Raw genomic sequence first — 18,694 nt, 5'->3', positions numbered from 1 at the left:
CTGTCGCGCCGCAGCGCGCTCCGTCCCGCCCGTCCCCTCGGGCAGCTGCCGGCCCCGCAGCACCGCACGTTCCTCTCTCTCTCGTTCTCTCCCCGGTGCCCGTCGGGCAGAAGTGGGGAACGCCCCGGGGGGATCCTCGGGCTCTGTCCTGGCCCCGGGCATTACTCCGGCCGCTGCCGTCGGGCAGAGGGCTCCGGGCTGCCGCCCGAGGCCCTGACACTCCGCTCGGGTTAATAAAGAAGTGAAACCGTCGGGCCCCGCCGCGCCCCGCACCCGACCCCTCCCGGCCCTCGGGGTCCTCCCCTCGGGGCTCTCAGGGAACGCGGCCCGGGGCGGGGGGAGCTGACGTCGGGGGGAGCCCCGGGGGGGGGAGGTGAAGCGAGAGCGGCGCGTGCCCGTGGGACGCGGGAGCCACGCTGCCGTCCGACGGCGTTGGAACAGCCCCGGCCGCCCCTCGCCCCCTCCGCCCGTCGGGAGCCGTCGGGGCCCCGCGGGAGCGGGCGGCGCGTCCCCGGCCCCGCGCACTGACGCGCGCCCCCGGCGCGGCGGGCGCGCCCCCGCCACTATAACTGGTGTGCATGGAGTCGGGGCCGGCGCAGAGGAGCGGGCGGGCGATGGGAGACGCCGCTCCGGCGGGATAGAGGGGCGGAGACGGGGGCACCCCCGGGGCCCGGCCCGCCCGGGGCTCGCCGTGGGCCCGCACAGATGCTGGTGCACAGCTACCCGGGCATGGTGAGTGCGCGTCGGGCTGGGCCGGGGGTAGGGCCTGGGTTGGGGCCGGGATCGGGGATCCGGGACCGGGGGCCCGCTCCCTCCTCACCGCCGCTGTCTCCGCCGCCGCAGGACCGCGCCGAGGGGCTGCCCGGGGCGTCGGCCGGGGCCCGCCTGCCGCAGCTGCCCGCTCTCAACCAGGCGCCCTACGGCTCGGCTCCGCCGCTCTGCCACACGCCCGCCGCCGACTTCCAGCCGCCCTACTTCCCCCCGCCGTACCCGCAGCCGCCGCTGCCCTACCCGCAGGGCCAGGAGCCCGCTTACCCGCACCTGGCCGACCCGTACGCGGCGCTCAGCCCTCTGCACCAGCACCAGCAGCCCGCCTGGCCCCCGCAACGCTCCCGGCAGGACGACGCGGGGCTGCTCTCGCAGACGCACCGGGCCCTGGGGCTCGACCCCCGCCGCGAGTACCCCGCCGTGCCCCGCCTGCTCCACGGGCTGCCCGACGGCGGCCACGGCCTCCCCGACGGCCCGCTGGGCCTGCACGGCCTCGGGCACCACGGCCTCGAGGAGATCCAGGTACCGGGGGCTCGAGGGGAGGGCGGGGGGTGGGCGCGGGGGGACGCGGCCGGATCCGGTTCTGGTGCCGAGAGCGATCCCGGGTGCGGAGCGGGGCCCCGGGGCGCTCGGACCCCCGGGCGAGGAGCGTCCTGCCCCGTTACCGGGAGGGAGCGCGCAGCGGGCCGCCCCCGAGAACCCGGGCCGCCGCTCCGCTCCTTCCCCTGGGGCCGCAGCGCCGGGGCTCGGCCGTAGCCGAACGATTTCGTCGCGCCGTGGCCCCGCGGTCGCCCCGCGCCCAGCAGCCGGGAGCCGCGCCGGGAGCTCCCGCTGACGGCTCTTTGCTTTGGTGCTTCCAGGCGGCGGACGACGGCGGGATGAACCTGCTCGATCAGTCCGTCATCAAGAAAGGTAAGAACCCGCGGGACGCAGCGGCGGGCCCGGCTCCTGCCCTCGGGGCTCCCTTCCGTCGGGTCCCCCCGCGACAGCCGGCACCGCGCGGCCCGGGGGGGGATAATGGGGGCGAGGAACCGGCGCGGTGTCCCGGCTCCAGGGCTGCTCGGAGCTCGCTGCCGCAGCCGGGGGCGAAACGAACGCGGCGGATCCCGGCGGGCCGAGAGCACGCGGCTACCGGAGAGCCCCGACGGCCGCGGGCGGTTCGCGGTTGGAGCCCCGGTGGGACCGGAGCGGTGCGGGGGATGCAGCCGCGGCCCCGCAGCGCTCCGGGGAGAGGGGAGGACGCATTTAACGGGGCCGAGGCGGCTCCGGGCAGGGGCCCCGCACGGAACCCGGGGTGAGCCGCCGCCTGCGCGGTTTTGCTGCCGGTTCTACCCGACCCTTTGCTCCAAACACGGCACCGCTGTCTCAGTAGTTCCGCTCCGTAAATATATATATATATTTTTCTCATGAAAACATCATCGGGGCATTGCTGGGAGCCAGAGCAGCACGAGGGGCTGATGCGCGGCGCGGGGTGAGAGCCGCTCGGAGCAGCCGGGCGCTGCTTTTAACAACACCGGGTGGAGGGAAAGGACGAGGACGTGTCGGTGGCGGCTCGCGGCTGCGTGGACAGCAAACGAAAGGTGCTGGGTCGGGACAACGCGGGGGCACCGGGGGCTGCGGGAGACGGAGGAGCGGTGCGGGCGGAGAGCCCCGGCCCTGCTCGGTGCGGTGCGGTGCGGGGAGCGGCGCTCCCGGAGCGCTCCCGCCCCATTCCGTCCAAATGGGGGTTCTGCGAATTCGTGACAACGCGGAGCGTGAACGGACCGTCATTAGTGGAGCTCTCATTAGAGCACGCGGGAGGCGTTGCGTGAAATATCGTCGCGGGGTGCGTGCTCCTTTTGTGTGTGCGGGCGGCACCGGGGCGCTCCTGGAAGATGCGCTCAGGGAGCAGCGTTTGCCCGGAGCTCGGCCGAAGTTAGCGCTCGTTTTCCTTTATTTTTGTGCGTATGTGCGCGGTTTGTTTTGTTCCGTTTTGTTTTCCTCCCTTTTCCGAAACGGACCCCTACCCCGAAGTCTCCGTTTGGCGTCGGGGGGAATTAATGCTCGGTGCCGCAGCTGTACCCGAATCCTTCGCTCCCTCCGTTCGGATAAAAAAGCCCCCCCCGAACGCAGGAGCCGCGGAGCGGTGCGCGCTGCTCTGTGCCTGCGGCGCCCGCGTCCCCTCCCAGTCATTCTTTATTTTTCCGCCGTGTTCGGCAGAAAGATGCGAACTCCCTTTGTGGGACGGGGGTTCCGCGCCCCCTCCCCCCCCCCCCCGAACAGCTCGAAGAGTTTGCGGGGAAACCACGCAGCGAACGCCCGCAGCGCCGCGGGGGGACGGGGCGGCTCCGGCTTCGCCGCCCGCCCTGGACGGATCTCCTTTCGTTCTGAGATAACTCGTGGTCTTTTTAAAATTTAATTTAATTTTATTTCATTTTATTGTCATTTCTTTTCCGGCTCTGCTGTGAGCCGCAGCCCCCGGAGCCCATCTCCGTACCCCCTTTTTTTTTTTTCCCCCTACGCTCTCGGAGAAATAAAACTGGTGGTAGAGAATCCACGGCGCGTGAGCCGGAGGGGATGTGGGGGGTGGAATATCTCCGTGAGTAGCGAAAGAAATGGGGTCCTGAATCCCGAACACCGCACGGGGGGCATTGATCCCCGAATTCCTCGCGGTGCGGCCGTCGGACAGAGCCCTGGTGGAAACGCGTGCTGGTGCGAGCGCGCACGTCTCCCATCCGCCCTCCGTGAGCCGCCGCCGTCCTGCGCTCCCGGGTCAACCGAGCCCCGATCGCTGCCCCAAAGCGACCTCAGCTCCGCGATGGGGGGCAGCGAACGCGCAGCGGGTGCGGGGAGCGGTGCGGGCCGAGGAGGGGAGAAACGTGCGCGAGTATCCGCGGCTCCGCGATTCGTGCCCCCCCACCCCCGCTTAAATGAACGCGTTCGGCGGCTCTCGATGGGGATTTTTTTCACGGGGACCGCGAGATGAGCGCTGCGCTGCGCCCGGGGCCGTTTTGCTACAGGAAAGGGGACAGCGAGAGTGGGACGGGGGAGAGGGGGCAGCGGGGATCCCCTTCCCCTGCACCGCAAACAGGGGCTGCATCGCTCGGGAGGGTCCCGTGGGCAAAGCCCGGCGCGGGGCAGCAGAGGTTTCCTCGCTGTGTGTTGTGGACCCGTTTGTTTGTTCTCCTTCTTTTTGGAAAGCGTTTCAGAAACGGCTTTTCCTTTTTTTTTTCCTTCTTTTTTTTTTTTTTTTTTTTTTTTTTTTCCTATGCCTTTTTTTTTTTTTTAAATTGTGTTTTGGGGTTGGTTTGGTTTTGCTTTTCCTCCCCACCAAGGTTTTATAGAAGACCGGGAATATAATGGACGTGAACACGTTATGGGGAGCTCTGACAAAGTTCCGGCCGCGCTCTGCTCTGCACCCAGCGGCGTGGGATCTTCCATTGATGGAACCCAGCGTTGTGCCGTGGCATTTCTTAGCAAAAAACAACCAAAAAAAAGCCGAAAACAAAAAAAAAACCAAAACCACAAAAAAACCCAACCCTGCAGCCTGGTCGTAAAATAAGGAGGAGTTTTATGGCTTCGCCATCCTCTCGGGATCAGCAGAAAGCTTTGGGTAGAGCCTTTTGATTCGGAAAGAGAATGACAAATCCCTTTCCCCAGCACGGTGCTGCCTTGGGGTGGGGGGGAGGGGAGGAGCTGCGGGGGGGGGGTCCCCGCGAGCAGCGAGCTTGGGCCGCTCTGCTCTCGGCTCGGCTCTCCCTCGTGTTTGTGAGTCGCAGAGATTTCCACACGGGGATTTGCGGCCGCCCCGCAGCGGCAGCGCAGGAACGCGGAGCCGGGGCGGAAAGCCGTGCCTCGCGGTGCTGAGAGCCGGGACGGGGCGGGGGGGTGTCACGGCTCCGGAACGCGGAGGGGCTGCGTGCGCTGCGTGCAATGTGGGTACGAGGCCGTCCCCCCCTCAACCCCCCGTGGGTCGGGGCTGGTGGGAGCGGAGCCGCCGCTCTCGGCTCCATCCGCGTCGAGGAACGCCGCGCAGAACTGCAGAGCCAGATGTGGCGGCGGAAAATCCCCCAAGCGCGACACTGGCGGCAGATGAGATAAACATCATTTCCTGCGATGAGGAAGGCAATGAATGGATGAGGTCACCCCCATAAAACACCTGGGGCTGCGAGGACTTGTTGCTCTCCGCGCCGTCGGGCTGCAGCAGCTCGGGGTGCGAGCTCTGCTGCGAGGCCGGGACGCGCGCTCAGCGCTGCTCCCACCTCCGGACGCAGCGCATGCAGGAACACCTCCGATCAAGCAGCACGACTTGAAAGAAAGTTTTCGCTCTGAACTGCGTCCAGATCGCCGTTCCTGCATTAGAATTGTATTTTTAATGTCCCGTAATTGCACCGGGATAAACCCAGGTGTGTGTTCATACGCGATAACACGCTGGGGTGCTGGTGGAGGTGCTGGGCTTTGTCTCGGCCTTCCCGGTGCCTCCCAGGCATGTGTTATCTCCAAGTTTCATATACCTTGTCATGACTTACTGCTTAATTAGATGTTTCTAAATGAATTTTTTGCTTTGTTCCAAGCTCTTGCAGAGGAGGTTCGGCAAAGCCAGCTGGGGTTGCTTGTTGGCATGTGGCTGGTGAGTCAAACCGACAGCAGGAGAGGGGCTCCAGGGGGGGGGTTGTCCATGGGACGGGGCTGGGGTGGCCCTGGAGATGCTCCTGCAGGGCAGTGCTTTGGCTGCAGTGCTCCTGGGCCCACGGGACCCAGCGGTGGGTGGTCAGCATGAGCTGCTTATGGGGAGGGACGTGGGCAGCAGCTGCTCTGCTGGGGAAAAGTCAGTGCCTCCGGGGAGGCCTCCCCCGTGGGCACTTGATTGCAACATGACGTTTCTGCTGCTCCTTGCTGAAGTTTCTGGGTCAAAACCAAGGCTCCCGTGCTCCAATTTGTGCCCAGCCCTCCAAACCTTTGCAGTGCAGCTCTTTCTGCTCAACTCACACAGCAGATCCTCTGCTTCTCCCCGGCCTGCTGTGTGCTCCAGGTGCAGAGCAGGGCATGTCCCCGCACCCGGCTCTGCTGGGCCGCTGGATGCAGCTCACAGTGCCCGTTCTCCTGCCGTGGTGCAGACGCTGCCCGCTTGCAGCATGCTCCCATAGGCACACGGGCAGCGGGCAGCAGTGCCCAGGTGACCCACACCAGGGGGGTGGCACTGAGGCTTTGCTTTGCAGCGCTGCCATGGTGTGGGGGCTCAGTGGGGCAGACCCGGGGGCTCTGTGCTACCTCCGTGGGGCAGAGACCAACGTGGCCCATTCCTCCCTGTTCAGTGACGTTCTGAGATCTGTGATCTCAGAAAAAAAAAAATACGTATGTGCAATCCGTCTTCATTTTTTAAAGAGCCCAAATGCAGCTCTCCGAAGTCGCAGAGCAGCGCCCCAACCACAGAACCCTCCCTCCCTTCCCTGTGTGATCCTGGGGAATTACTCATGCTCGCCGTCCTTCCGTGTGGTTGTTTCTTTTAATTCTTAATGGAGGAACTCATTAGCAAGCGCGGAGGTAACGCGTGGAGCTGCTGCGCGCTCGGCTCTCGTCTCGGTGCGTTGCACCACTTCTGCTCTGTCCGGGTATCACAGAGAGGTGGGGGTCGTGGTGTGTGAAAGAGCAGGGAAGCAGAAGGGAGCGAGAATGCTGCCAGCAATGAGCTGCACTCTGCAGCCCAATGTGGCCGAGGGGAGCAGAACGTTCGCCCTCCCCGGGTCCCGCAGCGCGTGCTTGGGATTCCTGCAGGCCGAGGCTCCCCGCCCTCCATCTCCAGCATTTATCTGGCATCATTCCCCGGGTGCGAGGCGCCGATCCCCGGACTGGTCGGACGGGTCGCGGTGGCAGCGCGGGGCTCAGCCCCGGTGCTCACAGAGCTTTGGCCAAAGGGACCCGGAGCTGCTCCGGGTGGCGTGGTTCCGCTGGGAGACCCGAGCTGCAAAGCGTCGGGGCGGTCACGCAAGGATTGGCACCGAGTTCCGTACGAAGAGGAGCGTTCCTTTTCGATGATTATTCACGTCTAATCTTTGCTGAAGGGTCTTTTGCCCTTCAATAATCGAAACGCGTTTTTAACAAATTGATAGCAGCGTTAGCACGGCTTACACGGGATCCGCCGCCGCGTGCAGGAGACACTGCACCTTTGTTCTCCCCGTGCAGATTATGTAGATCTGAGCCGCACGAATTCAGGCGCTCCTATAGGGAATACAGGGAGAACCTCTCAAGCATGTTACTGCAAAATGGATTATACTGTTTAAACACATAAAGATCCCCTATACCGGCTGCCAAAATGTAATGGGAGTTTGTGCTGCTCAGTGAATAAACCTGTGACGCCGAGCGCTGTGGGGCAGAGCGGGGCGGCAGTGGGGACCTTCCCTCGTTGTGGGTTCCCAGCTCCTCTCGTTGACATCCCAGTGCTCCCCATCCTCCCGGTTCCTTTCTTTTCCTTCCCAGTGCGCTGAGTATTTTCCGTGCTGTGAATCACAGTTTTCCTATACAAAAAGAGGCAGAGCTGCTTCCATCCGCCCCGAGCTGTGATTCACAGAATCAAAAGCGGGATGCAAGTCCTTCTCCATTCGTTCCTGTGAGGCTTTGGGCACGAGCTGGGAGCACATCGCTAACGTTGCTGCCTTCCAGCGGGACGTTCCCAGCACTCCCATCCACGAGCACAGCACAGCCCCTACAACCCGGCACAGCCGCTCCCCCAAATCCACTAAAGATTCGGAAGGAGCCTTTGAGGCCGAGCTGCTGCGAAATGGCAAAGCAGGGAGGTGCAGCAGCTGCAGTAATTGCAACAAGTGCAGCCATTGCACATCGCTTGCTCATCGCCTCCCCGGTCCCGATGGAGCCCACGGTGCTTTCGGAAGGGCCCGGCTGGGTTTTGTTGCTGTGTGTCCTTCCAGCACGTCACTGGGTGCAGGGGGAGGCTGCGGGAAGAGGCCGCGAATGTCACATGGCACCTTGTGATGGAGCTCGTCGCTTAACGTACTGATGTGCGTTGGCGGATGATGGCACGCAGGGAGCTTTGCATGGCCCCGCGGCTCTGCCGGGCGCTGTCCCGTGGGAACGCTGCGGGCACCGCGGCTCCGTCCCCTCCCGAGGGTCCCAGCTCCGCTCCCTATCGCGGCGCAGCGATCTGGAGAGCCCAGAGATCAAACCCGGATTCTTTCCGTCCTTCCATGTGAAAAGGCCTCCGAGCCGATTCCTAGAGAGGCTCGTTGACATGGGGACTCGATTCAGGTGGTGCATTCGAGATAAAGAAAATACCTGTATAACCCCTCTGGGAAGAAAGGATAATTACAGAGCGCGGTTTGAAATATGGCCCGTGGCACTGACCTCCTTCCCGGCCCCTCCATAAATACCTCTGCGCTGAAGCATGAGGAAATGGCAGGAGCTGAACCACGCACCTCCTCTGAAGCAGGCAGGAGCTGCTGCCTCTGGCTCACACCCACACGCAGACACTGCCTGATGTGTGGATCTCGGGCTTATAATTTACATCAGAGGCATTCAAACAGAGGTTGGGTTGGTTCGCCGGGAGCTCTCCCTGGCAGACGGCCCCGTACGGCCCCTTCGCTTCTCTGCTCCTCCAGCAGCCAACGCTTCACAGCGCCGCACGCAGCGGGCAGGGCGATGCACCCGGCTGCAGGGAGCAGAGCGTGGGGCAGAGCTGCAGCTGCAGGGAGTAGAACGCGGGCTTGGGCTGAGCTGCAGCAATGCACGCCAGTGCATGGAGCAGAACCTGGGGCAGAGCTGCAGCAACATTGCTGACTGCAGAAAGCAAAACCTGGGCTTGGGTAGATCTGCAGCAGTGCAGACAGCTGCAGGGAGCAGAGCCTGGGCTCAGGCAGGGCACTGTGCCTGGCTGCAGGGAGCAGAGCCTGGGCTCAGTGCTTGGTGCCATTGCCACGCATCGGTGCCTGCAGCTCTCCCCGGTGCGCTGCCTCCTGCAGTGAGCACGGCAGCAGGGCGCAGCGTGCAATGGGAGCAGCCGGAAGGGTTGCATATGGTGGCGGTGATGCAGAGCAGAGGCCCCGCAGGGCTGAGGTCCTCCTTTGGGGCTGGAGATGGGAGGCTGCCTCAGAGCAGGTGGGCTCCTGGGGATCAGCTGAGAGCGCGTTAGATGTGATCTGAGCCGTAGCACGCTCCTGCTCTGAGAGAGATGTCGCAACGAAACCGCCAGCATCCAGTGGTCCAGCGCTGCCAAGGAGGATGTGCTGTAATGGATCCGAGGGAGGAGGAAACCAGACCTGTCTGACAGGCAGTGATCTGCGTCTTCCCTTCTTCCCTCTGGCCTTGCTTTTCCCCTCGCAGCACCCCGAGCTTCAGCTGGGACTGGCAATAATCAGCTAACACCATAAGCAATTTGATGGCCAGGAACCCCACATCTCCCTGCTTAACAAATGATTTTGCAAGCAGGTAGCACGATGCAGTATTTCATCTTTTTTTTTTTTTGGTCTTTCTGTAGGCAAAATCTCTTTGCCCATGCAACCCAAGCCGTCTGTGTGCCATCAGCACCAGAACAGGGACGTGGCACAGCGGGGACAGCAGCTGCACCCCAGAAGTGAGCTCCTCTGTCCCCTGTGCTGCTGCAGGCACTGGGACGCCGCGCTGTTCCTCTCCTCACCCACAATGCGTCCTGCTGGCAGCATCCACCACCCAGGGGCTTCTTTCACCCAGGGGTCACATAGCAAGTTTGGTGCTGTGTCACCGCATCCCTGTGCTGCAGATGCTGTTATCTCCCTTGCGTTGATGCCCGCACCTTGGAGGTGACCTCGGGGTCCTGCGTGGCACCGGGGAGATGCTGGCAGCAGGTGCTGAGCCTCATGGAAGGATGGTGCCTTAACGACACATAGGTCGTTAATTCGCAGCATTAGAAGGAATCTGGAGCTCCAGAAGCACAGCAGGCAGTAACCAGTTTTCTCGAGCTATTGCCCAATGTTTAGGAAGTGCTGTGCAGCCCGGGGTGCTCTGCAGGCATTCCCACAGCGCAGCAATGCGTGCGTCCGGATCGTGCTCGTGTGGCTGATCCCTGGTAAATCATTGAACTTGTTCTGTGCCCTGGTTGTCCCCAGCTGCTGTAAGGAGGCAGCTCCTGGGGCACTGCTGCAGGTTCAGGATGGGGTGGGGGGGGTTTACTGTTCTGTGAGCTCTTCCCATATCTGCGGAGGTTTCTGAGCAGCCCAGGGACCGTATCCTGCACTAAGCTGACTGAACACAGCTGTGCTACAGGGTGGGCAACCCCTGTGCTGCCATCACAGTGTCCTGGGCTGGGGTGGGCTCAGCTGTGCTTTGTCCCATCCATCATCCATCCATCCATCCATCCATCCATCCATCCATCCATCCATCCGGGAAGGGGATGAGCACCCAAACCATACCCAACCAGTCCGTGTGTGATGTGCAGTCTTGTCCCCATTCCAGCGCATTTCTGCCCCAGGTACTGCTGTCTGTGGCTGTGGGTGCTTGGCCTGCCCACGTCCCACGTCTCAGTCACCCGCTCATCGTGGGGACCGCTCACCAGCGCTGGGGACTGCTCACCCATCGCGGGAAGGTCCCTGGTGCCAAGGGCAGGGGTCTCTGAGGACAATCCCAGGAGAGCTCACATCCCAGTGCGCTGACCCCCGTGCCACATCCCCACTCCCATCCATACTGCCTGCCAAATGCCGGCAGGGCTCAGCTCCATGCGTGTCCCACCCGCGTCCTGACGGCGTGGCACCCAGCTCTGCCGTCGTGTCCCCATCCTGTGCCCCGCAGCGCGGTGCAGGTGACACGCTGGCTGCCGCCCCGGTCTCACGCTTCCTTTTGTCTGCAGGCTGGCTCAGGTGCTCCGATCACCTGCTGCTTGCGGGAGCGGGGAAGCAGCAACTGAAGATCGAGGGGGACTTTTGGTTTACTCAGATGACAAGAGACAATTTTGCTTCCCCCAAAGCCAAGGAAACAAAGCTGTCAGGCTTTAATGGTAGCTTGTCTCCCTCCTGCAGCATGTTTATGGGCAAACAAGCTGCAGAGCAGACCAGGCAAACTGCAGGTGAGGCCAAATCACGATCATTAATAATTAATGGCGACCGTGGCTATGTTTATTCTTGTATGGAGGCAACGTTGTGTGATGGATGCAGCGCTGTTCCAGTGGCGTGCCGTGCTGCCGGGGGTGCCCCTGTCCCTGCACGTGCTGGGGCTGTGCCAGTGCCCGCGGGGCTCGCAGATGCCCGCAGCATGGTTGCTCCGGGGCAGCTCCCCGTGGGGTTGTTTCGGACTATAGGGTCATTCCTCGAAATGCCACCGTGTCCTTTCAAAGCGTGGCCCCACGCCATCCCCCCGGTGCGCCCACCATGCTCGGAGCGACGCTCCAACACGTGCCCTGCGCTCCCTGCTCCATCCCACGCCAGTCCTCTGCAGCGCCTGCTGCTGCTGCCGGCTGGGTTGGCCTCCTCCCCATGTGCCCCCATCCAGGGACACGTGTGGTGCAGCACGGCCCCCACCTCCTGCATGACACCCAGGTGCGCACGCAGCTCCCTGGCCATGCATGTGGGCTCGGGCGCACATCACCGCATGATCCTGGGCATGCAGGAATGTGTCTGTGTGGGAATAATGCGGAGTGTTTCGTGGGCGGGCAGAGTGCAGTGAGCAGCAGCTGCCCCCCAAGTGATGGGGTCTGGTTGTGGGGTGACCCCACTGCAGCATCCACCGGGTACCCAGCCCTGACACACGCCTCTGTAGTAATGCATGGATGTTTGCGAAACTTGCTCTGCCTTTTTATTTCAAGGGTAATTTAGAGACAAACACAACCTGTTCTAGGGCTCTGAAAGAGAACTTTGAAGTTGCTGCTTCCTGGAAATAGCTCTGGTTTCCTCCGTCCCGTGGTGACGTTGCTGTGATTCCCTTCCCACCCCTCAGCGAGCGGGAGCGGTGCATTGTGCCCTTCAGTCCCTGGCCGTGCCCAGGTCCCATGCTGAGAGGGAACTTCTCTCATTCCCATTCATCTTTCAGCCTTAAACATGAGCCATTTTTATGGAACACGTGCTCCTTTTTTGTTGCCACGCCAACAAGCTGTTAAGCTGCATTTACAAGATGCTGATTGTGAGCGTCCACGAATAGGTCCAGCCCACGTAGCCTTCCCCATTAATTTTCGGGGTTTCTGTTTCATTTGGGGCAAGTGTATTTCCTTCAGAAACCCTGTGTTACCTGCCACGTGCGTGGCACCATGGGGCGACCATTACTGGGGAACCACAGGATGCCAGGGCCGAACCGATGCGGAGTGATGCCATTGGCAGATCTCTTTGGCTTTACTGAAGACCTGTTTTTTCTTTTTTCTTTTTTTTTGCCAGAGTTAAATTGGTTATTCATTTCAGAACATAAAAGCCAAAGAGGTTTGGCACTAGTTTCAGCCAGAGCTTTTAACCCATAAACCTTTGCCGCGTCTCAGAGCGTTTCTTGCTGGGGTGACACATGGGAGAAGTGTGCCCGTGCTGCCTCAGTGCACTGCCCCCAGTGCCCATGAGCAGAAGGAAGCTCCTGCTGGGTTACTGGGGTTGGAGCTGCTCGAGCTCCCTTTGCAGGGCTAACCCCGAAGCTGATGCCTTTCCCTGGTTCCCCTGTTCCCGTCCCAGCACCTCCCAGCTCTGTGCAGGGCAGCGGGGCCGTGGGCAGACCCTGGTCTTCTCGGAGACCAACCCAAAACCCTGGGTTTAATTGCACAGGGTGGGAGGCGTGGGAAAGCAGGTGAGAGCAGAACCTGGGCTTCTTCCATTATGCTTTCTTCTTTTTTTTGTTTGGCTTCATCAACCTCACCTCTCTTTTCCTTCATTGAGTAGCACATGAACCCACGCTGTGGCTTCAGCTGCGGTCGTGCTTCCCGAGCTCTGCCCTCTGAAGCCTGCTCTCCTCTCCTCTCTCCCTTTCCTGCCCTGCAGTGCCCATCCCCTCGAAGGCCAACGGCACCATTCCCTCCCTGATGAACAAGGACGGGCTGATCGGAGGGGTGACGAACCCCAACGAGGTCTTCTGCTCGGTGCCCGGCCGCCTCTCGCTGCTCAGCTCCACCTCCAAGTACAAGGTGACGGTGGGGGAGGTGCAGAGGCGGCTCTCGCCCCCCGAGTGCCTCAACGCCTCCCTCCTCGGCGGGGTCCTGCGCAGGTAAGGGCAGGGGTGAGGAATTGCTGCCGTGTGGTTCACTGGGGAATGGCCTTTTTGTTGCTTTCTCTTCTTTCCCTCCAAAGCCAAAAGCTTCAGTTGGAATCCAGAGAGCTGTGGATGCCCCATCCTTGGAGGTGCCCAAGGCCGCGTTGGATGGGGCCATGGCAACCTGGTCTAGCGCTTGATTTAGTGGTTGGCAACCAGCCTGCATCCGGGGGTTGGGACTGGGTGTCTTTGAGGTCCCTTCCACCCCAACCCATTCTATGACTCCGTGATGATTCTATGAATTACGGTTCTTCTCATGTGAACGGCGATGTCATTCTTTTCCCCCCTTTCTTTCTCTTTCCAGGGCAAAATCGAAAAACGGGGGTCGGTGTTTGAGGGAAAGGTTGGAGAAAATCGGCCTCAATCTTCCCGCAGGACGGCGCAAAGCTGCCAACGTCACCCTGCTGACATCGCTGGTGGAAGGTAAGAGCCCCGGCGAGACGGGAGTGCCGAAACTCCAACACCCCTCATTTGCAGCATTCCACAAATGAGAGCACTTAAAGCAAAGTATGCAGTGGTCACCACTGGGACTGGAAGTGCCCTGTGTTGGTCTCTGCGCTGACCCAAACACGTCTGTCCTCTGAAACTGAGACATTTCTGTCGGAGCAGTCATAGCCTGTTTGGGAAAAGGCATCTGGGACCTGGATGGGGCGGAACATGCAAGCTCCCTGTCGGCCATCCCTCAATTCACCATTCATTCTGTGAAGCAGCTTTAGGAGAAGTTGGTCGAGACCACAGAAACCAAAGAGAAAAAGGTGTGAGTAAAGCTGCCGACGTGTCGGTCCGACGCTGTTCTGCGGCACCATGGAACCACATGGGCCACCAGCTCACTGTCCTTGGGAGCACTGAGGGCTTTGCTGGGGCTCCATAGAAACACGGAATCCCTGAGGTTGGAAAAGTCCTCTTGGATCCAACCCCACCCCACTGTGCCCACTGCCCATGGCCCCAGGTGCCACACGGAGCGGTGCTGCCACTTGGGGCTGCCGTTGGGTTGCTCCCCTCCCACCTTTGACGCTATGGAAATGACGATGTCGCGCCGCATCTTTGGAGCAAAGGACGTGGGACGCAGACAAACGCAGCGACAGCTCTGAGTCCCTTCGAGCTCCGGAATCCATTGTGTCCGTGCCCAGTGTGCTGGAGGCAGCTGCCTGCAGATTCTGAATAGAAAATCATCTCCATTGTTGCCAACAAATTAAATGACCCGCTTCATTAGGCGGAGGTTGTTACCGAGGGCAGTTGGTTTGTGCTGAATGAAAGGCTGATTTCCATTAAAAGAAAAGAAAGAGAAGAATGAAAGAAAGAAAGGAAGGAAGAAACGTACGGTCTGATTTCAGGTGGCTGCTGATGTTTTGGTTTGCTCGTGGCAAATAAATAGGGGTGTCATAGGTGCTCGCTGGATATGATCCCCTGCAAGTTGGTGTCGTGGAGGTGCTTCACTCAGCAGAAGGTGTTACAGCACTGTCATTGCACATGGAAATGGATTGGTCTCCCTGCACCCCGGGCACTTCCTTCTCGGATGTTTGCTGCCTTGCTTTAGTTCTTCTCCCTTCTGCCTTCCCCGTTTTTGGTGTCACAATAACTGTTTTTCAGCAGCTGCTACACTTTGTTTTCTAACATACAAACAACCGCAGTTCCAATCCTCTAAGCTTACCTCATGTGCTGCTGCTTTGGAGGAGGAGGTAAAAGTGGAAGCAGCAGCTCTGTGTGGGAAGCACAGGCACGATCCCAGTGACACAGCTCCGCAGAGCAGCCCCGGAGCCGGGCGGGCTGCGCTGGGATCTGGGTTAATGCTGTCAGGATGGATGGCCTCGTGCGTGCGAGCCGCAGGGGGCACATCCAATTAGCTCTGCCTGCCCGAGCGGGATTTCGGGTGCTGGATGTGATCGATTGCCATCAGCTCTGATTATTTCCAGGGGGACGCCTGGAGATGGATCAATTCCATCAATGGGTGGGCTCTTCCAGGGGTGATGGATATGCGCCCGCACGCCCAGCCCGAGGGCCCTGCTTGCTAAGGTCTCTTTTCACCCTTTTTTTAAGTCAGCAGTGGAAGGGTCAAGCTTCAGTTTAGAGGTGGCGATAGTTCATTTGGACCCACGTGCACTAATTGTCTTATAGACGGGTATGGGAAACTCTTAGTGGTTTCCATCAGCTTGAGAGCCAGAGATTGAGAGGGCTCCTGGGTGGCAGCTGAGAAAGGAGAGCACCCTGATTCCAGCAGCAGTAAACCCTGACAGTGCCAATTCTGAGGCTGTTGCAGGAAATGTCCCCTCGCAGCCGGGTGCTGACGCAGCGTGTGAATCTGTCCCACCTGCAGGTGAAGCCGTCCACCTGGCCCGGGATTTTGGCTACGTGTGCGAAACAGAGTTCCCAGCCAAGGCAGCAGCAGAGTACCTGTGTCGACAGCACTCCGACCCCACGGAGCTCCACACCAGGAAGAACATGCTGCTGGCCACCAAGTGAGTGCTGCGGCGGGGTGGACTCCAGCCATGGTGCAGGGACAGCCCCAAAAGCTTTGTCTTCTGTGGGTGGATGTGGTTGCATTGCTGCACGCAGCCAGACCTGGCTGGGGCTCTGAGCAACCTGATCGAGCTGTAGATGTCCCTGTTCATTTGAATCATAGAATCATTCTGGTTGGGAAAGCCCTTTCAGATCACCAAGTCTAATCTCAGTCCACCCTCTCCGAGCCCATGGACCGTGTCCCCGAGGGCCACATCTCCATGGCTCTGAGCAGCTCTAGGGATGGTGACCCACCACTCCCCGGGCAGCTCTTCTGAGAAGAAATGTTTCATAATATCCAACCTTTTTCCCGGGGCACAACTTGAGGCCATCGCCTCTCGTCCTATTGCTGTTAGCTGGGAGCAGAGGCCAACCCCTCCTCGCCACAACCTCCTTTCAGGTCACTGTAGGGAGTGATGAGATGGCCCCGAGCCTCCTCTTCTCCAGACTGAACCATCCTAGTTCCCCCAGCTGCTCCCCACAAGCTCTGTGCTCCAGACCCCTCGCAGCTCCGCTGCCCTTCTCTGGACACACTCCAGCACCTCAATGCCTTTCTTGTCGCGAGGGCAGCAGGACCAGATGACCTTTACAGATCCCTTCCAACTCAAAACAATTCCACCGTCCTCAAACTTTCTCTTCCAGGCAAATTTGCAAAGAGTTCGCAGACCTGATAGCGCAGGACCGCTCGCCGCTGGGGAACAGCCGCCCCTCGCTGATCCTGGAGCCCGGCGTGCAGAGCTGTCTGACTCATTTCAGCCTCATCACCCACGGCTTTGGCGGCCCGGCCATCTGCGCGGCGCTGACCGCCTTCCAGAACTACCTGGTGGAGTCCCTCAAGGGGCTGGATAAAATGTTCATCAGCAGCACGGGGAACGGGCACGCGGCCGGAGACTCCAAAGCGTCAGAGAAGGAAGCGAAGCATCGGAAGTGAAGTGCTGACCCCATCCCCTGCCCGGGGAGCTCCCACCGCCGGAGGAAGGGCAGCGGTGCCGGGAGGAAGCGGCGCGGCGCTTTCTGAACTCGGGGTGAAACTCGTAACGCAAACAACGAAGAGGGAGAAACGACTGAAGGGATTGAGGAGGAAGAAAACAACTCTGACGGACGCACTGAGGAGGAGAAAATAAGCCAGTTTGATGGCTTTTTAGTTTCGCCTTTTTTTTTTTTAATTTTTAAATCACGGATGCAGGAAGCCAAGTCATGTGCAATTTTATTTTTTTTTTAGTTTTTTTTTTTTTTTTTTTTTTTAAAAAAAAGGCCCGTAATAAGATCCTGACACGCTCCAGGAATTTGTTCTGAGCGAAGAACTGAGAAGAGCAAGAGCAAAGGCCGGCCCAGTGCCAGGAGAGGGGGCACGAGCAGCACAGGGCAGGGAGCTGTGCTTGGATGTGTCAGCTGGCTGCGATGGGCAAACACCCAAGAAACCTTCCTATTTCTTCCTATTTCCCCACCTACAGCCCAGTCCTAAAGCCAGGCCAGGAGAAAGCCTCCAGCTTTGGGTTGGAAACGCTTCCAGGCTTCATTTTGCAGAGAGCCCACAATGCTCCCAGTGAGGACAAAGTCAGAACGCCGAGCCCAGGACTTGCTGCAACTCCACAACCTACAGAGAACAGCACATGAGTTTTTAAAATTATTATTAATATTAATAATAATGAATTAAGCACAAGGAGCAGAACTTGAACCAGGCCAAACTGAACTGTTCTAAATCTGTATATATTTATTTATGTGTAATTAAATCTGAAAGTTTTAAAATGTCCAGTGCGAGTTATTTATATCAAATTCAGTTGGTTATTTGGTTTTCTTTTTTTTTTTTCCTTTTTGAAAGATGGACGTCTCCGGTTTTTCTGCCATTAGAAATGGGAATGAAGTTTTGGATACACAGAACTGTAGCATGGATGAGATAGGCTGTGATAAGGATAGAAGTTCTGCAGGATTTTGTACTTGCTGTTGTTTCTCTTAATGCTGCAATAGATGTACAACACCCGCACCACGGTGTCATTCTCATTATGTTAATAAACCTCTTTTTATTTGAAGAAAGCACCTCCACCGTCTTTGTGAACGAGGTCCCTTCTGCTTCTGTGGCTGAACCTTGAAACAGTTGTGTAGATTTAAGAAGGGACACCCTCCAGTTCCGAGGCTGATATCTGTCTGATCCGCGCAGCCAACCAAGAGAAACTTCAGGGAACAGGGGAGCAGCCATGGCAATGGCATTTGGCAAAACCAAAGAGGGGTCGTTGCTGAGAGCATTTGCAGCCTTCCCAACACATCCGTGGCTATCCCAGCTACAGAGCAGGCAGCTGGGCACAGGTCCCAGCCAGTAGGGCACAAACTGCATTGGAACATTCTCAGAATTTTATCTGTCTGTTTCCTCTGGAGGTTGCAGAAGAGGACAGTGATAACAGAGAAGTAATCAAATGGGTCCCAGGAGGAGCCATAGGCTTCCAGAGGGAGCCATAGGCTTCCAGAGGGAGCCCTGTTTCAGCAGAAACACTTTATGTACTCATGCAGTCTGGGGGGGATGGCTCTGAGTCAGAAGCTTGTACCTAAATTGGGAAACAGATTGGAAATGTCCCTTGGTATGAAGCTTTCAAAAACCTAAAGGACAGGCTTTGCAGGACTGGTTTTGCTCTGGACCTTCCCAAAGGAACAAGGAGAAGCCAGGGAGCAGAATGGAAATCCTAGAACCACATGAGACACTTGTCTACACTTCAAAGCTATTTTGGATAATGCAGGGTGTGAGCTGAAAGCACAAAAGTCATTCCTATATAAAATTATTCTGAAATAGGAGTGGCCTGTCCTGCATCATAATCCATTTCAAACATGGATTATGATAAAGGAGAAAGAGGTGCTTTTGTGCTAGAGTACAGGTTTCCCCTCTGTGGAGCTGCTTAGCATAACTATCCTGAAATAATTCAACGTGGAGACATCCCATGGCGCATGGTATCGCAGTATCAGAGAACAAACTGCCGTCCGATACATGATGAAAGTGTGTGCACACTAATATTAAAGAGTGAAATACTCCATCATGTAATCATGAGATGAAAACTTGACTTGGTTAGGGCATTCTTTGAATATCAAGTAACTCTCAGGCACAGCAGCGATGAGCAATCCAGACGGAGAATCAGGATATGCCTACAGTAATTACATACCACGTCCATCAGGCGGAAAAAATACCTCTCTCCTCATTTTCCTCTTTGGGCTCTGCAAGTCTTTTGAATGTTTTATGAGACATTTAACAGCCTGGTGCCTGAAAGGC

General features: G+C 58.8%; 1 protein-coding gene across 2 annotated transcripts; it reads left to right on the top strand.

Moving 5' to 3' along the window:
• On the top strand, positions 706–16,552 carry TFAP2E (transcription factor AP-2 epsilon). Of its 2 annotated transcripts, XM_021375513.1 has the most exons (8): positions 706–732; positions 844–1,290; positions 1,629–1,680; positions 6,931–6,962; positions 12,695–12,900; positions 13,250–13,368; positions 15,260–15,401; positions 16,084–16,552. In XM_021375513.1, the coding sequence occupies exons 1-8, from the start codon at positions 706–708 to the stop codon at positions 16,370–16,372; spliced, it is 1,314 nt and encodes a 437-aa protein (XP_021231188.1). In that variant the 3' UTR covers positions 16,373–16,552. The 2 variants fall into 2 exon arrangements, with proteins under 2 accessions (XP_021231188.1, XP_021231187.1); XM_021375512.1 differs by lacking the exon at positions 6,931–6,962 and having other exon boundaries at positions 12,678–12,900.

Source organism: Numida meleagris, chromosome 22 (assembly GCF_002078875.1).
Source record: "Numida meleagris isolate 19003 breed g44 Domestic line chromosome 22, NumMel1.0, whole genome shotgun sequence".
Taxonomy (NCBI): domain Eukaryota; kingdom Metazoa; phylum Chordata; class Aves; order Galliformes; family Numididae; genus Numida; species Numida meleagris.
The sequence above is the reverse complement of the archived record's forward strand: the minus strand, read 5'-3'. Positions and strand labels throughout refer to the sequence as shown.